The sequence below is a fragment of the Prionailurus viverrinus genome, chromosome A2 (assembly GCF_022837055.1).
Source record: "Prionailurus viverrinus isolate Anna chromosome A2, UM_Priviv_1.0, whole genome shotgun sequence".
NCBI classification, from domain to species: Eukaryota; Metazoa; Chordata; class Mammalia; order Carnivora; family Felidae; genus Prionailurus; species Prionailurus viverrinus.
In genome coordinates, this window is record NC_062562.1 from 75861610 (window position 1) to 75882332 (window position 20723).

At 42.3% G+C, this 20723-nt stretch overlaps 1 protein-coding gene across 2 annotated transcripts in view; it reads left to right on the plus strand.

Moving 5' to 3' along the window:
• The window catches only part of AMPH (amphiphysin), a 250025-nt gene that overhangs the window by 226990 nt on the left and 2312 nt on the right, over positions 1-20723 (plus strand). For both annotated transcript variants that reach the window (XM_047851074.1, XM_047851075.1), the window contains 3 exons: positions 10295-10504; positions 12596-12826; positions 15688-15789. In XM_047851074.1, coding sequence (XP_047707030.1) covers positions 10295-10504; positions 12596-12826; positions 15688-15789 — 543 coding nt within the window. The remainder of the gene's footprint in view (positions 1-10294; positions 10505-12595; positions 12827-15687; positions 15790-20723) is intronic.

Consider the following 20723-nt stretch of genomic DNA (forward strand, 5'->3'; position numbering starts at 1 on the left):
CCACAAAGGGCTTGATCCCATGACCCAGAGATCATGACCTGAGCTGAAATCAAGAGTCAGATGCTCAATCGACTGAGCCACCCAGGAGCCCCTAATCCCCCACTTTGGATGTAGAGCAAGTATCAAAGAGGCTGTAACAGAAAGACCCCTGAATTGAGAGTCTGGAGAATGGGTTCCATGGCTAAGCAGCGAGGTGGCCTTGGGGAAGTGATTTTACCTGCCTCTGCCAGTGTGCCCATCTTCCTTTAAGAGCGCTGTACCTGCTAAACTATATGTTCTCTTCCTGTGCTCAAGAATCTACAACTTATTACGTTAAAGCAGTAAGCATTTCCAAATCCCTTGTGGTATCTGCTAGGCAACTGGGCTGACCCACCACCCTGGAGTAGGCTTTACTTACCAATACCTCGAGCTATGCGAAGGCTGCAACATCAGAGGTGTGCAGTTGGATCCTCCACATGCCGCTGTCAGCTGCCTACCCTTCCCCAAGATTCAGGCTCCAGTCCATCATCTGGCCAGATTCCAGGCTGTCCAGAAAGGCGCATGTGGTTTTTGGCAAGGTCAAAATTGGGAGTTTTGCCAACAGACCATGATGACATTTCGGTGATTTGCAGATTACCATTTTTGGTCTAGTCTCTGGGTGTGTCTGGCAGCCAACTGAAGCGTCGGTCCACTCACAAGAAGGCACTTTGAGCAGTGGCAGCAGATGCTTTATGTATCATTCAAAGACAGGTCATGCGGCCAGGCAAGGTCAACTGTTCCTTGTGCTGTAAAGGCATTTTCCTTAAACAGCCTCTGAAACTACGTGCGGTATCCACGGAAGCTGTCCTTTGCAGCCTCCTTGGAAGCTGGTACTTGCTCACATCTCCATCTCTGAGAGCATGTGGTACACCGTATTCACCTTTGCTTTGAAAGATAAATCCACTTGTCCTAGGTATGTATGTCATAGACTTTGCAAGTAAATCTCTAATTAAAACTTTATTGTTTGAATACGTATCATTATTGGATACTCTGCCATGACCTGAAAGGCCAGACCAACCAAAAATTCATTAACTTTGGCATTTCTGCAGAAGATCTTAATTTTTAAAGTACGGAGCTAGGTCTGACAGACGTTGCCATGGCGACCCTGCTCCCAGTGGCTGAGTTGTGCTGAGACCCGGTTGCTGACGGTTGATGATGGGACTGCAGGCAATTCTCAGAGAGTAGATTGAAAAAAGATGATTGAGATGAAGGTCAAGGGGAAGAAAACCACTAAACTCCTTTATTAGGAAGGGACGCGCATAGATCTATCAAATGAAGTTTGTAATAATACCAGGTGCCCCGTTGGAAAGGAACACCACTGGGGGTGGTGTCCATGGGAGAACTCACCTCTGCAGTCCTGCTGAAGAAAAATGAAGGCCTGAGCTGTTTTCAATATAGTTTGTGTGGAGAAGAGTACCAGCCACCAGCATGTGTCTCAGTACAGGAGTCTTTGGGGCTAAAATGATGCTAGCTGCCTCTTAGACTTTTCTTTAAAATGCATTTGGAGGAAAATCCTGTATTTAGACACAAATGTTAGGATCTTCAGACAAGTCAAGGGCTCAGGTTGGATCCATTTTAAGGGATGGGTAGGAAAAGGCAAGGGTGGCCTGTGACCAGCATTTCCTTTATGCTATTTATCTCCCTTTCTGACTTTCTAGAGGGACTCAGGGTTTCATTGCAGCTCCCATGCTGATTAGTGGAAGAATCACAACTAAGACTTGGCACTCCAGCTCTCTCTCCAGTGGTGCTGGCATTCCATCCCATTTTCTCATCTGTAAAATGGTGACATTGCGTTAGATGAACCCCATGGCCCTTCCAGCTTTGGGCTCCTATTCGTCTCTAACGTGAATATAACCGAGAATGTCCAACTGCCGAGTTTCTAAGTGTTCTCAGTTGTAACTCCATAGTGCAGAGGGTAAAGCCAAAAGATGGTTGACCTTCTCTCCCACCACATACGTATCTTTCTAAACAATGCATCTATAGGGCGATCGGCAAAACTAATGTTAGGGAAATTCTACCCAACCAACCATTTCTCGTTATCTTTTTGTCATATAATTAGCTCTCCATTAAGAGGGATTTTATGATATGTTTGCTTAGGTGCCCCATAAATAGTGCATGTATGTGGATAAAGATTTTATTTATAATCTACAAATCTCATTATAAAGAATGGCATTCCAAGACAACAGGTGAATGCATTAGAGTTTGTGAAAATACACTCACATTCTTCACCAAGCATCACTTGCTTAGTTGTCAGTAGGAAGCAGTGAGTCCATGGGGATGCTCTACATCTCAGGATGACTACAGAACTCTGGAGTGGTGCGTTGTCTTCTGGGATTCGGGATGGTGTGACAAAACACGGAATGTAGACTTAGACAAACTGTTGCTCCTGGTTTACTGACAGGGTGAGTTGCTTTACCTCTAAGTATTCGTTGACTTGTGTAGAAAATGGGAATGATACCTAATTGGGATGTTGGGCACATAAATGTGCAATAAATGTGAAAAACCAGGGGTGTAACGCCTAGAAAACTCTAGAGTCACAGTAAAGGTCAGTTTCCCCACCGGCTGTGGGATGTGCATACGTTGAACCTGTCAAGCAGAAGTCTGCCTGTGGATCAGAATTCTTACTCTCCACGTTTGGGGTAAATTGGCAAGCCTAGAATTCAGTGACCTTTTGGGCCAAGTGCCTCTTCCAAGAGCAAGTATCCAGAAGATGGCTACTCTCTGATTCTGGTATAAAATGTCCTTTAACCAAATTAACAATATACAGTACATTTCTTACATTCTTTAGTTACCATTTGTGTCACTTACCCCAGGAGTATTTTAATGAAAATGAAATGCATCCCAGGAGCACATAACTGAAAATTAAATGAGACACCTGAAAACATTAAAAAAAAAATCACGAACTTACATCAGCTTCAAAGTATCAGTGGTGCTGTATTCTGGAAGTATTAGCCAAGCCCAGAGGACTATGCACAAACTGAGGATTAAACAGATCGTTAAAGTATTATAACGAAGCCTGGCATGAATAAGTATGTGATCGTTTCATTCATCCAATCTGGGGAGAAGGCAGTTGGCATCCAGCCCCCCGTGGGGTGGGAGCATCTTTCCGAAGCATCAAGGTCATTCTGGGTCTGCTGCTTCTCTCATAGCAGTTTGTCCTTTGACACATATGGAGGCATTCATGACAGATGCTTTTGTGTAGACACTTGATGCATCCTTCCCCAGCTCCTGTTCTGGAAAGGACATCTCCAGATGGGGGAATAAAAGGAGCCAAGAAGATGGTCCTGTGTCTACTGATCAGGCCTAGAGAGATCTGCCCTAATTCTATATAATAAAACAAGTCAACACATTTTTAAAATGGCTGTAGAGAGAGCAACCCAAAAGGAGGAAAACATTGCCTAATGGATACAGAGTTTAAATTATCTTTAGAGAACAAGATAAAATTACCAACATTTTTTGTCAGCAAAATCCAAGATGTCCTTCCTTATGTGAAACAAAAAAATGAGAGAGGTGGTGATAAGGTAACCGCATTGAGATAAAAAGGGAATTGCTTATGAGGCAGATGATGTAAGAAACAGTTTTAAGGGGAGGAAATGTAATATTAGAATTAAAATTTGCAGAAGTGGTGAAGACCAGAAGCCATAATGTAGAGAATGGATTTTGTGATAGGACAGACAGATAGAGGGAGCTCTCCTGACACAAAGAGGGAAATCATAAGCAAAGGTAATAGATGTAGGAGTCAAAGACTGAGGAGAGGATTCACAGATAACTGTTCACCTTAAAGAAAGGAGTAGCTGCTGGGGCGCCTGGGTGGCTCCGTCAGTTGAGTGTCCGACTTTGGTTCAGGTCATGATCTCACCATTTGTGGGTTTGAGCCCCACGTCAGGCTCTGTGCTGACAGCTTAGAGCCTGGAGCCTGTTCCAATTCTGTGGCTCCCTTTCTTGCTACCCCTCCCCCGCTAATGCCTCCCCCAAACATTAAAAGGAAAAAAAAAAGGCAGATGCAACACCAGCCAGCACAACAGAAGAAAACAGGCTTGAGCTGAAAGTTTCCTCAGTTTTCTAGTTGAAGGAATTGCTGCGTGCAGATCACAAGAAATCACCAACAAAAATGCATTATTGATGAGAGACTAACATCTGAATGTATTCTTTCAAACTTTTAAATTCAGACCTTGGAAGAAAGTTCTGCAAGCATTTCACATGGGCAGGGATGGGGGGGTGGGGGAGATGTGCTACCAAAGAACAACCAGGCAGGCCTTGGACTTGCCCTTCCCAGCACTAAAGTTCAGGAACTATTATAACAACATGCAGATTTTGAACATAAAAAAATCACATTGTAGCTATTTAACCCCAAGACAGTATAGTTGGTCACATATGGAAGCAGCAGAAAGATACTTTCAAATATGTAAGGGCTACAGAGTCACCATAGAATTTCCTGGAAAACATTGTGATAGACTGAAAGATGACTCAGTCAGCCTGGACAGACAGAATAAAGCAAATGTAACGTGTGGATTGAAAGTCCCAGGTAGTAGGTACTTGGATGTTCAGTGTAGGATTCTTTTTATTTTCTCCATATTGACTGTTACCCTAATAAAGTGCTGGGCAAAAATTCAAAAACAGAACTCAATAAAGACCTCATAAATGAATAAAGGGATTATGGTTGAGTGTTGAAACTATTTACCTGTGTCGTCTAAGCAATTGCTATAAATATGGTTATAAACAAAGACCTTTCTCAGAGTATTAGCATAATATTTAAAGTAGAAAGCAACTAGTGTTCAACGACAAAACTGTTAAATAAATTGCTAAATAGGAAAAAACAATAGGGGCGCCTGGATGGCTCAGTTGGTGAAGTGTCCAACTTCAGCTTAGGTCATGATCTCAGGGATCATGAGTTTGAGCCCCACATCAGGCTCTGTGCTTGTGGGTCAGAGCCTGGAGCCTACTTCAGATTCTGTGTCTCCCTCTCTCTCTCTCTCTGCCCCCCCCCTCAAATAATCATTAAAAAGAAAAAGAAAAACCAATAAAGTACAAATTATATAACCATTGATACAATTTTTCTAAGAAACATAATCTGTGTGTTGTAAAACAGACAATAAAGCCCCTCTAAGCACAGAAAATGAGTAAAAATCAATATGTGAAATGTTATTTCTTCTATTGTTTTTAAACCCATGGTATCCATTATTTTTTTATCAGAGAAATGCCTATTTTCAGTTAAAATAGCCTAGCCGATACGTAAGTATGGAATTTCATTCTAGGGTAGTCCTCAGACCTTGCTGGCTTTTCCGCCATTGCTCAGAGCTAACATTGCCAAGAAAACAAACAATGAGTAAACAAAATAAATCAATAAATTACACAAGATTGCAAATTATTGTGTAGCCAATCACTACTCTTGTCTGGAATCTGGGTCCCTGTGGACCTGCTTTCTGGGCGCCATCTCCTGGAGGGGTTGGCTGGTTTCCATCATCCTGTTGTGTTTCCCTGCTTTGTGGGATACACACCCCATTGCTGCATTGAATTCATTGCATTCCACTTCCGGAAGCTTTGCTAACAAGTGTTTGGAAGGGCTTTGGCACGAATGCCAGGACCAAAATGCTTTCCATCAAAGAGATTGTTGAGGCAGAACCTCCAGCAGTAAGATCTGCGTGTTGTGATAAAGTGAGAGCCCTTGCTGGTGCTTGTGGTTTTTGTGATGCATGTGCAAATTGCCACTAGTCAGGATGCCTTTGCTTCAGTGGGCCTATTGGGTACAGTCAACATGTGCCCGAGGGCAGGGAGAACTTTTTTATATCTCTTTGCATGAGCCGTTTCCCACCATAAATCTATTTGGCCAACAGATAGTACAGGTTTTCTTTAATGATTATTTATATTTGAGAGAAAGAGAGACAATGTGATCAGGGGAGGGGCAGAGAGAGAGGGAGACACAGAATCGGAAACAGGCTCCAGGCTCTGAGCTGTCAGCACAGAACCCGACGCAGGGCTTGAACCCACGAGCTGTGAGATCATGACCTGAGCTGAAGTCAGACACTTAACTGAGCCACCCAGGTGCCACACAGATAGTACGTTTGGGGCAGAAGTTAAGATAATGGTGTGTCCCTTAACATTTGCGGGGACAAGAAAAATTTAACAACATTGACTGTCATAGGCTTGAAATACTTTCACTAGTTTCAGTCCTCTGGTCTCCCCGATGACACTTAAAAAAACAAACAAACAACAGATAGCAGTCATTAATCATTGTGGTGTTTCCTAGCAGTTGTAACATCTCTAGTAGTAAGTAAGCAGAGTCCAGAAAATGTTTCCCATTTCTGAATCTACAAATAGCTAACAAATTGGAACCCATAAAAATAATAACAAAAAGAGGGATAACTCTGTCACTGAAAATCACTTTTTCAATCTGTCACTGATATTATCTGGAGCTCACACCTAGTCTGAGCAAATGGAGTCCTGTTTTCCCGTGTACGTTTATGTTGTTCTGTTATTACAGTCAGTAAATATGTATTGGAGATATTTTGGTAAGAGCAGAAAATGTGGAACAGATTCCAGACATAAAAGGAGGATTGGGCATTCTTGATTTTCAGAGCCAGTTCTGGAGGCAGAAAGGAAGGAAGACAGGTAGCAGACAGTCTTTCTATGTTTCTGAAATAGTCTTAAGGTGTGTAAAATCTAAGTGTTATGTTTAGCTAGAGAAATGGGAATTCATTGCTAGTGGACTCAAGAGAAGAATGGGAGCGTGTTAATTTCTGCCCTCTTCCAAGTAGTTCATTTAGAATTGTTTTAATGTCTTATTTATTTATCTGTAGTCAAAGTGTCTGTTTCCTTGACACTTCGCCTTTACTAACATTTTTAATTTAAATCTTTTGGTGATTTGTGTTGGCCATCATTCTCCCCTCCCCCCCTCCCTTTTCGTGTATGTGACAGATCAGGTAAATTGCTGACCGGTGGAAACTGGGGTATTTGCTCCTTTGAGATCAGCAAAACATCCCAGCTGGGGACAGACATTGCCCTTGGCCTCCACCTGCTGGTGGCTGGAATCACAGCAGCCACACTATCAAGGTCTCAATCACATCCAGCCAATGACAGCTGTTTAAATTATTTAGCAAAGGCAAGGTGATAACATACTGCCAGGTATATCTTGCAGTCGTAAGATCTGGTATGATCAACCTGATAGCTCTTTAGAGCACTAGAGATAAATCAGGGGCTCCTGATTAACATTCTTTTTGTATGGAGAGAGTTAAGTTATTTTTGACAGCACCATTAAGACTTCACAGAAATATATTCTCTTCTGGACATACATCAGTTCAGTTGAGAGTAAAATCCAATCCCTAGTGGTTTGTGCTTGGCACATATATGGATGGAAGGATTTGTGCATAATCATTGGGAGGGGTAGCCTGTTCAACAACACAATGGTTGCCTTTTGATCTGTGACTGTGTGTATGTGTGCATGTGTGTGTACCATCTGCATGATACACAGTCCATCTGGTTTGATGCCGTTGAAGAGTAGGGAGATACTCACTCCATAGGTGTGAGTTTTCAAGCAGATGGAAATCATAAGTGACTCAGAATTATGATAACACCACATGCTTTCTACATTTGAGTCTGAAAGTCCACTGTATGCACACTATATATCGTTTCTGATGTGGAGGAAACTTTGCCAGGAAGTCCTTAGGATCCTGGAGACAGTCCGTTGATTTCTTCAATGGCAAAGCTATGAATAATTGTTCATTGTTCTTGGAATGAAGATGCCCTGCAGATTTATGTGCTGATTATCACTCCCCTGACAACAGCAACGATACATGCACACAAAGACGTGTTCACTTAAAACAAGAAATGCAGTTCTCTTAAATTTTTGAACAAACTTTGTATTTAGGGGAATGTGCCGTCATTCACCAGAATCTGAATCTCCACTTCAATAATTGTTCACATATAAATTTGCTGTAAATGAATGTGTTACCGTTCATATAAGCATTACTTTTCTGAACCCAGTACTTTAAAGATGGGGTAGGGAAAAAAAAAAGAAGGAAATGGTACGTCATGGTTTGTGACTACATGTTGGATCACTGCACACTGTGTGGAGAGCCAAATTCCTATAAGGGAGGCAAGTAAATTTCTAAGAATATGAGTAATACTTGGCCATGTAACAAATAGGATAGCTGTTAGCACTGTTTTTCATCCCGAAAGCACAATATTATGTTGTAGACAAATGCATTCTGTGGTGGGTTGGTTTTCTTTCATCTGTTACCTATAAATTTGAGTCAGAAGAAGGGTTCTTTGTTTTGTTTTTTAATTTTTTTTAACATTTATTTATTTTTGAGACAGAGAGAGACAGAGCATCAACAGGGGATGGTCAGAGAGAGGGAGACACAGAATCTGAAACAGACTCCAGGCTCTGAGCTGTCAGCACAGAGCCCAACGCGGGGCTAGAACTCACAGCCCTCACGGACTGCGAGATCATGACCTGAGCTGAAGTTGGCCGCTTAACCGACTGAGCCACCCAGGCGCCCCTTGTTTTGTTTTTTAATGTGCTGCCCTGGGGGCACCTGGGTGGCTCAATCAGCTGAGCATCTGACTTCAGGTCAGGTCATGATCTCACAGTCTGTGGGTTCAAGCCCTGCATGGGACTCTGTGCTGACAGCTCGGAGCCTGGAGCCTGTTTCGGATTCTGTGTCTCCCTCTCCCTCTGCCCCTCCCCTGCTTGCGCTCTCTCTTTCAAAAATCAATAAAATTTAAAAAAAATTTTAAACTGTGCTGCTCTGATATTAGGTCTGTGGCTCACATTCTCCATCTTCTACTTCTGATGCCTGCTCTGCACTGTCCATTTCCTGTTCTGGGTGTGGCAGTCAATATCAGCAACACTAGAACTTTCCTAACCTAACGGGACAAGCTGGCTGGAATTTATTCAGTAGAGAAGAGGAACAGCTAATGCTAATCACAGCAGATCATTTTTTTGAAATATGTGTCTTGGGTGTATTATATAAGATCAATTGAATATTCTTCTTCCTCAGTCTTTTCTGATTTGGACTTTGCAAATCAGGCCTGCCAAACTGATGTTAGAGTCTTAGATGTGTGCTCTATAACCAATCTGTTCAAAAATAAAACTTCTGATTGCATTTTATTTAATTTTTGCAAGTTTTAAATGCTACTTAAAGCTCTTCTTTGACTATGTCCAACCTTAGAAATAATATTTTTTAATGTTTATTTATTTTTGAGGGAGAGAGTGTGAGCAGGGAAGGAGCAGAGAGAGAGGGAGACACAGAATCCAAAGCAGGTTCCAGTCTAAACTGTCAGAACAGAGCCCTATGCGGAGCTCGAACTCATGAACCATGAGATCGTGACCTGAGCTGAAGTCAGAAGCTTAACTGACTGAGCCACCCAGCCCTCCCAAAAGAATTTTTTTAACGTCTTTTCTAGTTGACTTCTCATATTAAAGGACCCCAAATTTGATTTGATTTTTGATTACAATGCATATTTTATAACAAAAATTTTTTCCCCTTCATTCCCAGGAAGTCCCATTGAGAAAACTCCCCAATATATTTTTTTCACGATTGCGATTTAGCTTCTGGGACCTTACCCACGAAGATTTTAGAGTTTATACTGAAATGCAGTTTTTCTAAATTCTGACTTTGCATGGTGAGGATGCTTTTCTTAATGTAGCTTTCTTCCCTGATCCGGGTTTTGGGGTCGGTCCCCTTCCATTTTGTGACTCAGATATCTTCTAGGGCTTTGCCACCATCCACTTTCAGGCGACAAAAATAGAAATACCTGGGGAAGGGGACCACCCACCCTTAAAAGCCATGTCTCAGGAATGACATACATCACGTTCATTCAAATTCCATTTGCCGTGAAGTGCAAGGGAAGCTGGGGAATGTGGCATCGTTGGGGGCTCAGGAAGAAGGGTCGTCATTTTCCGTTATTTTTAAATGAAGTGTAGATGACACAGCAGGTTACATTAGTTTCATGTGTACAGCGTAGTGATTTGACAAGTCTGTGCATTCTGCTCTGCTCACCGTAAGTGTACCCACCATCGGCACCCAACAGTGCCATCACACTCCCATTGGCCGTTGTTCCCTGTGCCGTGCCTTTTGTTCCCATGGAAGAGAGGTCAGCTCTGATGGACGGAGGGCGGGCCCCACCATGCCTGAATCCTGGGCTTCGGTACGTCACAGAGAACTTCGACATCCGATGAGCCTCAGGAGAGGGGATGGAAGTGGAAGGGCCGAGTCTGACTCTTGTTGAGTCCCATGGAGGTACAGACACAACCTGTCCGGTTCCCGGTTTGCAGGTCGTGCCTGGGACGGATGCTGATGTGACTGTTGCAACCTTGGTTTCGGCTGCTGAGGAGGCCCCGGTGGAGGAGGCAGAGATGGAGAAGGCAGCTCTTCCCACTGGGGAAGGACCAGGTGTAGAGGAGGCCCGGACCGACGCGGATACCGCACAGGCCGTGGATGGTGACAGATCTCAACCCGAAGAGTCCGAAGTAGCAGCACCTCAGGTGAGTGTCCCAGTGAAATGGAGGCTCCGGGCAGGTGGTGCCAGTTGAAATATTGTTTCCTGGGGAGTGCTGATCTCCCCTTTGGGTGCAGAATAGGTCTATGGCCATTGTGTGGTGCCCCACGTCACAAAATAGAATTTTATCTATGTTAATATATGATATATATCATCATATAACTTCATATATGTTCAAAATTTTAAATTCATTTTATATGTGTTATTTATATTTTTGTTGTTATCTATATATTTATATGTGTATATATATAATCTTCTCAGAAAGAATGGTCCTGGCATTCTCTCGATGTCAGCATTGTGAGATTTCACGCAGGCCCCCCTGGTGATGGAGAAAAAGAAGGAAGCATAGACCATGAAAAAGTGAGGTGGAGGGAGGAGGGAGAGAATGTGACAGAATAATGGGGCTGTGGCATGGATTACGTGAGAAAATGGCTGTACAGTGAGCGCTTAGCCCGGTGGCAGGCACCCAGTGAGAACCCAACATTAGTAGTTAAATCATATCATTCTTAGTAGTATGTAGGGATTATTTTTATTATTAGAGTGCCCCCAAATTCACCATTAGGCTCCTTTCACCAACCCCCGCCCCTCATTTGCACATTCAAAAGGACAAAAGACAGCAGGTCATTAAATACATACATGAACTTGCCCGATTGGCCTCAGGTCTTGGCTTCTTCAGAGAAGTGTTCAAAGTCAACAAATCCATATTTCACGATGGGGGTGGGGCGGGGGGGGAAGGTCTTCTAAACCCCACGTTTGGTTCTTCTAGATTCCAGGAGGTAACAGTGAAAAGGGCTCTCAGTGTTCTGCTTTCCTTTGTCCTGATGAGTTTACTCAGGAGAAATCTGTCCCGAATCTTCTCCAGGGTTACTCAAAGCTTGAAACCAAGTGATCCCTTTGATCCCGCTAGAAAAACAGCGGGGAGTACTGGTATCTGGAGAAATGCCTCAAAATACGTTCCATTTGTTCACCAGGTTTTCTTGTCACAGTGCCAGAAGTGTGTTTGTATTCCATGGTTACACTTGTTGAAAGAGTGTATTCTTTTCTCCAAATAATAACTGGGCTATTTCTCCCAAAATAACGGGAGCGCCCACTGATATCGGAGGGAATGTAGAACTTGACCAGAAAGGCAGTAAACATCTCCAAGACTTCCATTATGCTAGTCAAATTCCTCTTCTTGCTCATCTTTGTTGCAGAATACAAGGGGGGTCTTGATCCTCTGGTGCTTTACCCCCGGAGAGTAGAGTCCTCGGAGTGGTAGTGGGGTGGGGGGGGGGGGGATTAGCGCCCTCCAGCTATAACTGCAGTGTGGGCTCTGACGATAATCAACTAGCAAAGCAGAGGCAGATTTTCTCCAAACTGCAATATGGCTGCAGGCTGTTCAGGAGTCCCGCGGGACCCTGGGAGAAAAGTGATCACAGGAGGTTATATGTCCCCTCCAAACAGTGTTAGGGGGCACCGGGGTGGCTCATTAGCTTCAGCATCCGGCTCTTGGTTTCAGTTCAGGTCATGATCTCACAGTTTGTGGGTTCGAGCGCCACATCGGGCTCCACGTTGACGGTGCAGAACCCTGCTTGGAATTCTCCCTCTCCCCCTCTTTCTCTGCCCCTCCTCCCTCTCTCAAAATAAATAAATAAACATTTAAAAAAAAAACAGTGTTAGTATTCAGTGGGACAGGAGTGGACCATGGCAAAAACGAGGCCATTCCTGGAACCCTACTACATTCTCTTTCAGGATTGTCTCCCCGCCCTGACATGACTCCCCTTCCCTCCCTGCAGTCTCCTACCCCCTTCCCAATTTCCACAGAAACCCCACTTCTCAGCAAACTGCCTGACTGCTCAGGGGTCCAGAAATTAATCCTGCCAAGAGTTTCTGTCTCAGGAGAGATAGAAAGGAGGCCATGTCAGGAGGAAGGTCCTGCAAGGTTTGGGCCAGTTTTGGGGAACAGCAGGCACTTTGTTGAATAGAGGATGTGGGGAAAGTGGGAGCCATGGAGGGTATGCCAGGGATGGAAGCAGTGCACAAGTCTTTTCTTCGCTCCCAGCCTCTGCTCGGCACCATCACATTTTTCTTCCCGCAGGAGAAGGTCATCCCTTCAGTCGTCATAGAGCCCGCCTCCAACAATGAAGGGGAAGAACACGAAGCAGCTGAGGTGGCAGAGACCAAGGAGACCCCCATGGCCGCGGCTTCCGCCAGCGAGCCGCCAGAGCTGGCCGCAGAGCCCAGGGCGGGTGAGGACTCCCAGCCCGTGCCTTCCGCTCCAGCCGCAAGCCAGTTGTCTCAGGAAGTGCCTCCCGGCTTCCTCTACAAGGTCTGGTGGCCAGTTGTCCTTCCTCTGCTTTGAGGCCCTTTTGCTGGAAACTTTGATTTTTGGCTGTTTACTTTTGCCTTTTGCAATATGTATTCTTTTTCTGCACTGGAGGGAAGAAAGGTTCAAATCAATGGGATGGAGGTTATGTTCGGAGACACCATCAAATAGCTACTTAGAGGGGCGCCTGGGTGGCTCAGTCGGTTAAGTGTCCAACTTCGGCTCAGGTCATGATCTCGCAGTTCGTGAGTTCCAGCCCCATATCAGGCTCTGTGCTGACAGCTCAGAGCCTGGAGCCTGCTTCTGGTTCTGTGTCTCCCTCTCTCTCTTCCCCTTCCCCACTGACACTCTGTCTCTCCATCTCTTAAAAAGTAAATAAGCATTTAAAATTTTTTGAAAAAAAAAAAAAAAGGCTACTTAGAGCTTTCATAAAGGGAAGGGGCCTTACCCAAAACCTGTTTTCAGTAAATACCTGAAAACACTGGCTTAAGCTAAGTGTCAAAGGCAGTTAATCCTCCTTAATAGAATATAGGTGGGAATTTTCAGTTCCATAATATGAATTTACGTTTCAAAACTCAGCTCTTTTTCTTTCACAATTGTTAAATTTAAGTGTGTTTGTGAGGGCGGGAGTGGAGAGGAATAGTCATCTTTTTTCTTTTTTTAAATGTTTATTCTTGAGAGAGTGTGTGCATGCAAGCAGGGGAGGGGCAGGGAGAGAGGGAGACAGAGGATCCAAAGTGGGTTCTGTCCTAACAGCACAGATGCGGGGCTCGAACCCATGAGCCATGAGATCATGACCTGAGCCAAAGTTGGACACTTAACCAACTGAGCCACCCAGGTGCCCCTAGTCATCTTTTTTTTCTCTCTCTGCTCATTAGAGACCTGTCCCCTTGCTACCTCAGATGGTGGCGGGGCGGGTGGAGTGGATTTATGAATGAATCACGCAGAGGAGCAATTAAACGTGTGCTTAGTGAGGGCGGGTGTCCGCTGTGTGGTAAGCAGAGCACAGGAAGTCAAGGAGGGGGATTCCCTGCAAAGCCAGCCTCCCTGGGGCCACCCCCACTCCCCTCACTAACTGCAGCAGCCCGAGGAACATCACTCCTCTCTCTGCGCTTCTCTTTCTCAGCAGCAAAGTGACTTTGAGAATAAGATCCTCATTTCCAGCTCTGACATTTTATCATTCTGTATGCAGAGTACAGCCAATCCCTTAACCTCAGGGGGTTAGGGCTAAGGGGAGGGACATGGGAGAAATACACCCGTCCATGACTGAATAGTTGTTCAAGCTGGTGAGGAATATGTGGGTCATTATACTCTTCTTCCTACTTTGGTTTTTAAAAAAATTTTTATAATCAAATTTTGAATAAATCTTTCCAAAAAAGGGGAAAGAGAGGGGGTAGGGAGAGAGGACAGGTGTTGTTTAAGGGTATAAACTTCCAATGAGTAGAAGCTAAGCCCTAGAGATCTAATGCACAGCATGGTGAATACAGACAACAATATTGTATTATAATCATCAAACTTGCTCAGAGACTAGATGTTAATTATTCCAACCAGTAGAAAGAAATGGTAATTACACAACATGATAGAGGTGCTACAGTGGCATCATATTAGGGTATATAAATGTGTCAAATTAGCATGTTGTACACCTTGAATTTGCATATTACTTGTCAAATATATTTCAACATTTATTTATTTATTTATGATTATATTTCAATTTTTAAATTTTACTTTTTTACTTAAGTAATCTTTACACCCACTTTGGGGCTCAAACTCATGACCTCAAGCTCAAGAGTCACGTGGTCTTCCGACTGAGCCAGTCAGGCACCCCAAATAGATTTCAGTTTGGGTTTAACGTTTTTATTTATTTTTGAGAGACAGAGAGTGAGCGGGGGAGGGGCAGAGAGAGAGGGAGACACAGAATCCAAAGCAGGTTCCAGGCTCTGGGCTGTCAGCACAGAGCCCATCGCGGGGCTCAAACCCACAAACTATGAGGTCATGATCTGAGCTGAAGCCAGACACTTAACCAACTGAGCCACCCAGGTGCCCCTATGTTTCAGTTTAAAAAAAAAATGAAAGAAAAGAAACAGATTGGCATGGTTTCAAAGGTAAGCTAGGGAAGGAAGTTTATACAGGAACTGATCCCTGCGTTTAATTAAATAGTACTTCCCATATAACATGGGAAGTGATGATTTTTCCAATCCTTAATTACATGACAGAAGTGAGGTTAGAGCACTTCCAACTAGGCATTTTTTAGTTCAAGTTTAAAAATGAACAATAATAAAGCATTAGTGATAATAAAATGTAAATCTCTAATAAAAATATGATGAATTGAAATTTAACAAAAGCACTATGTTTCAACTCTTGCAGAAGGTATTGTGTTACTAAATGTATATCCAAACTGCCTCAGTATCAGTCTTCAAGAATTGGATGTTTTAAGTAAACAGGACTTCTTTCTCTGTTTAGAGGTCTTCTCCCTTGAGGTATGTTAGAATCACTGTCTTTTTTATCCGGGTTGGAGAGGCTTCTACAAGTACCTGTTGCTCATCTGGCTGAGAGACTTCAATGTTACACTTCCTTTCTTTTTAAAATTAGTAAATTCAGGGCACCTGGGTGACTCAGTCGGTTAAGTGTCCGACTTTGGCTCAGGTCATGATCTCATGGTCTGTGGGTTCAAGCCCCTCATTGGGCTCTGTGCTGACAGCTCAGAGCCTGGAGCCTGCTTGGGAGTCTGTGTCTCCCTCTCTCTCTGCCCCTGCCCCGCTCATGCTCGCTCTCTCTCTCTCTCTCTCTCTCTCTCTCTCTCTCTCTCAAAAATAAATAAATGTTAAAAAAATAAAATTAGTAAATTCTTCTAAAATCTTTTGCAGGTGGAAACACTGCACGACTTTGAGGCAGCAAATTCTGATGAACTTACCTTACAAAGGGGTGACGTGGTATTGGTGGTCCCCTCAGATTCAGAAGCTGACCAGGTAAAGAGTGAAATTGAAAGGTCCTACGGGCTATGTTGGGTTTTTTTCTGAGGGTCTCTTGGACGCAGTGACTTCCTGAAGACATTTCTATTTCCTGAGGTGCTACAGGGCGCTTAGGGCTTATGAGTATAGGACATGGCTAACGGAAGCTTTTTAGGACACCTCTTTTGGGGATGGTGTTATATTGTTTCTTTTTGATACAAATAGATGACCATTTCTTATTTTGCATCTGCTTTCTAGGGATGTTGTCTCTGAAAAAACAGTGTTTAGGAAATGTGGCCCCTATCCACGTGCACTAAAAATCTCCCTCAAAAGTAGTTGCCTCTGGGGATGGGGAGATTGGCCAGGAGAGAACATGGGGGAGCTTTCTAGGGATGGAAATATTTTCTGTCTGAATAGGGGTGTGGATTACACGTGTGTATGCATTTGTCAAAACTAAACTGTACATTCAAATGATGTTTGCATTACCTAGTATTTATACCTCAATTTTAAAAGACTCTTAAAAAAATCACCTTTGAACATAGTGTTCTGATGTGAAGGTGCCAAGAATTCCATTTTGTTCTTATTCGTAGGATTTGTGAACCCTTAAATAGCATCCAAAATGTATACATGTGCCTATTGAACATGTTTTTTCTGGAGAGAAGAGCTATAATTTCCATCATATTCTCAAGGAGGTTTCTGAGCCTTTTACCCCCCAAAATAAAGTTGCTACTTTAGAGGTCAAGGCTTCCCAAGCCCCACATTTTGTTCTTTCTCTTGATAATACACTTTCCAAGATAGAACAGGTGCTGGGTCAAAGTCTTGACCATAATAAGATTAAATTAGATATGAATAGTAACAATACAGCTTTAAAAGCTCTAAATATTAAGTGTATATATATATATATATATATATATATATATATACTTCTGAATAATCCTTGGACCACATAAGTCACAGTGTAAATTAGAAAAATATTTCCTAGTGACCATCAATTTCTAAATTTTCAGCCCAAGAGGATAAAAAAGATCAAATTAAGTACAAAGCACAGGGAAGGACAGAAATAATAAAAATAAATTCACAGATGAATGCAATAAAAAGACACACAATGGAGAAAACTAATAAATCCAAAAGTTAGTTGTTTGAAAGGATCAATAAAATAGTTAAAACCTCAGATACAATCTTCAAGGCAAAAAGTGGCAAAGCATTAATTACCATCAGGCAAAAGTGTCTACATATCTCAAAATCGTTAAAAAAAAACATTATATAAGCTAATTTTTTTTTGCATTAACCATAAGTTATCTTTTAAAAAGATTAAGAGTAAAAAGCTAATCTTACATCTACCAACATGTTCACCATTTTCTCTGCTCTTTCTGGTTCTTCTAATAGATGAGTTTCCATCCAGTCTCACTTCTTTTCTGCCTGAAAGTTTTCTTTTCTTTTTATTCTTTTTTTTTAATATTCTTTTTCAGTGCACTTTTTCTTTTTCTTTCTTTTTTTAAAAAAAGATTTTATGTTTAAGTAATCTCTACACCCAACCTGGGGTTCGAACTCACAACCCCAAGTTCAAGAGTCACATGCTCCACAGACTGAGCTAGCCAGGTGCCCCTGCCTGAAAAATTTTCTTCACCAATTCCTACGAGGCTAATCTGTTGGCAGTGTATACTCTCAGTTTCTGTTTATCTGAAAATGTCTTTCTTTCGTCTTCATTTTTAAAGATATTTTCCGGGGCGCCTGGGTGGCGCAGTCGGTTAAGCGTCCGACTTCAGCCAGGTCACGATCTCACGGTCCGTGAGTTCGAGCCCCGCGTCAGGCTCTGGGCTGATGGCTCAGAGCCTGGAGCCTGTTTCCGATTCTGTGTCTCTCTCTCTCTGCCCCCTCCCCCATTCATGCTCTGTCTCTCTCTGTCCCAAAAATAAATAAACGTTGAAAAAAAAATTTTTAAGATATTTTCCCAAGAGAAAGAATTTTGAGTTGACTTTTTTCTTTCAACTTTTTAAAGATACTGCTCCGTGTTCTCTGTTTTATTGCTATTTATGACTAGAAATCAGCTGCCATTTGTTTAGCATTGTTTCTGGGTATATATATACACTGTGACTTTTTCCCTAACTGCTTTTAAGAATTTCTCTGTATCTTTGGTTTTCATCAGTTCAATGTAATGTGCTTAGGGCTTGTTTGTTTTGTTGTTTTTATTTGTTTTGTAGTTTTCATGCTTGGGATTCCCTGAGCTGCTTAGATTTGTAGCCTGATGTTTTCCATTACATTTGGAAGACTTTCAGCTAATATTTCTTAAATTCTTCTCCTGCCTCATTCTCTTTCTCCTCTTTTTTGGAGTCCCTAATTATACATCTGTTGGACTTCTTGATGTCTAAGACTGTCCTTTTTTGTTCAATATGTAATTCTTTCTGGTACTCAGGTTGGATAATTTCTACTGATTTGTCTTCAAGTACAGTGACCTTTTCTTCTGCTACTTTGAATTTGTTGTTTAGCTTATCCAGTGACTTTTTCATTTCAGATGCTGTACTTAACACAGTTCTATAATGTTGGTGTTGGTTTTGTATTTAGTTGCTATTTCCTTCCTGAGATTTCCCATCTATTCTTTCATTATTGCTATCTTCCAGTGTAAGCACATGCACATATTTTATAATAGCTGTGTTAACTTCTTACTGCTAATTCCAAAAGCTAGACCATCTCAGCACACACTTCTATCGATTGCCTTTTATCTTCAGGGGATATTTTCCTTTTTATTCTCATATCTAGTAATTTTTTTAAGTTTCTTTTTAACATTTATATATTTTTGAGAGAGAGAGACAGAGAGAGAGAGATTACGAACAGGGGAGGGGCAGAGAGAAAGGGAGACACAGAATCTGAAGCAAGCTCCAGGCTCTGAGCTGTCAGCACAGAGACTGACACGAGGCTCAAACTCGAGAACCACGAGATCATAACGTGAGCCAAAGTCAGATACTTAACCAACTGAGCCACCCGGGCGCCCCTCCAGCAATTTTTTTCTTTTTATTGATACTGGACACATTGTAGAGTGTGGATTCTGTTTTCTGTCTCTGAAGCTTGTTTCTTTTTCCTCTAGCAGACATGGAGGTAACTGGATAATTAGCTTGAATTCATGGAAGTTTGTCTTATGCTTTGTTAGGGTGGGTCTGTTTCAATTTTGCCTTTCTTTGAGGATGAACTCTTAGTCCTAAGACATCTTTTACTTCTGAGAATGGCCCTTCTGAAATTTGAGTGGAAAACCTGAAGGATTCACCAGGCTCCCTAACTTGGTGGGATTTAAACTCTAAACTCTGTCTCCCCTCCATGGGCAGTGCTGAAACTTCTCTTCAGTTTTTCTGCCTCCCTGTGTTGCTTTCTCCTTGGGGGACCCCTTGTATATTCGCAACCTGTGGGGGCTGCTCAGGATTTCAGGGGAATTTCTCTGCATGCTTGGGAACCCGCCTCTGTTGATCTCCTCTTTTCAAGATATTCCCCATAGAAATATAGTTCCTCTGGAAGCCCTCCACTCTTCCTTTGAATGCTCTGCGTCACACAGGCTGAGGCTAATCCTCGGGCGCGGGGGTGGGGTGCTGTATTGGCAGAGATCTCACCCAGTGCAATTTCCTACTTTCAAAGGTTAAATATTCTCCATTTTTGGCCTGCTTTTTTGGTCGGTGCCAGTGCCTTCAAATAGTTGTTATATATGTCAACCCCATGATTTGTAATAATCCTATCATATAAACTTTTATATTACATATTTTATTATTTCTGTACATAAATAGTTGCAAATATGTATACATATACATATGTAGATTTGTATAATATATAGTTATTCTAGTGGTTATAATTGTTCTGTGCAGAAGCACCTGTCTGACACAAGCTATTTGGCCGTTACCAAAACTGTAAGTCTCGTCCACCACACATTTTAAGCAGTTAAAATTTAATTTTCCCGATTTGTCTCGGCTCAAGATTGATATTGGGTAATATATTTCACTTCACTATATAAATTGTGTTTCAGAGTATACGTATTGGCATACATCTTGATGATGAGTTTGTACCAGTCCATAACTTTTGTTCTTTATTGAAACAATTTTAAAATGCATGACTCTACTTGGCTCCATTAGATTTTTTCATTCATTGTAAATAAAGTCAAATGTAGACACTTGTGGGGGGAAATATGGCCTTTTAGATGCTTACTGGAGGTTTAGAAAAAATTTAGTTATCATCTTTTACTTTAAGTATAACTTTGCCCTTCACATATATAACATCATAATTTTCAAGAGGACATTTCCCTTCCTAGCTAGGATATTATCAGGTATTTTATTGAGTCATCTTTTCCTCGGGTTTTTTCTTTCCCCACCTTCGAAAATTGGCCTGTCTAAATGCTTATATTGCTTGTCTATATAGCAGCATCAATTTATAGCCTCAGATTACACCAAGAGGGAATGTATTCAGGCTCTTTATTTAATTTTTGAGACCTCATTTTATCTGATGTACTTGAACTATATTGAGAGTTGCTTCGGATTGAATCTCCCCATCCTTCATCCTAAGTGGGATCTCTTTCGTGCATTGGTTAACATAATCAAGACAAGTCATTGCCCGCTAGTTTTGCACTATAAGGTCTGTAGGTTTCATGCTGCTCCTTCCACTCAGCGTTTTCCAACCGGGATCTGCTGATGTGCCATAGGACAAGGGCAAACAGCAGCCTTCGTCCCCAGTATCACCTGTTGTCTCCTGAGCTGAATGGCCACACACAGTGGCTCCCTTTACTTTCCTGTGGCTAACCGTCTTCCTGTTCATGATGGTGCTCCTACAAGATAGGTGTTTGTGAGAAATACTTCGTAAAGAACACAGGAATGTTTCCAACAAGCATGTCATGACAACAACCTGCTTTGTGGTTCATATAAACTCGAAAAATGAGATGCTGTCACAGCAACAACACACACAATGGCAATAGCAGGTTAACA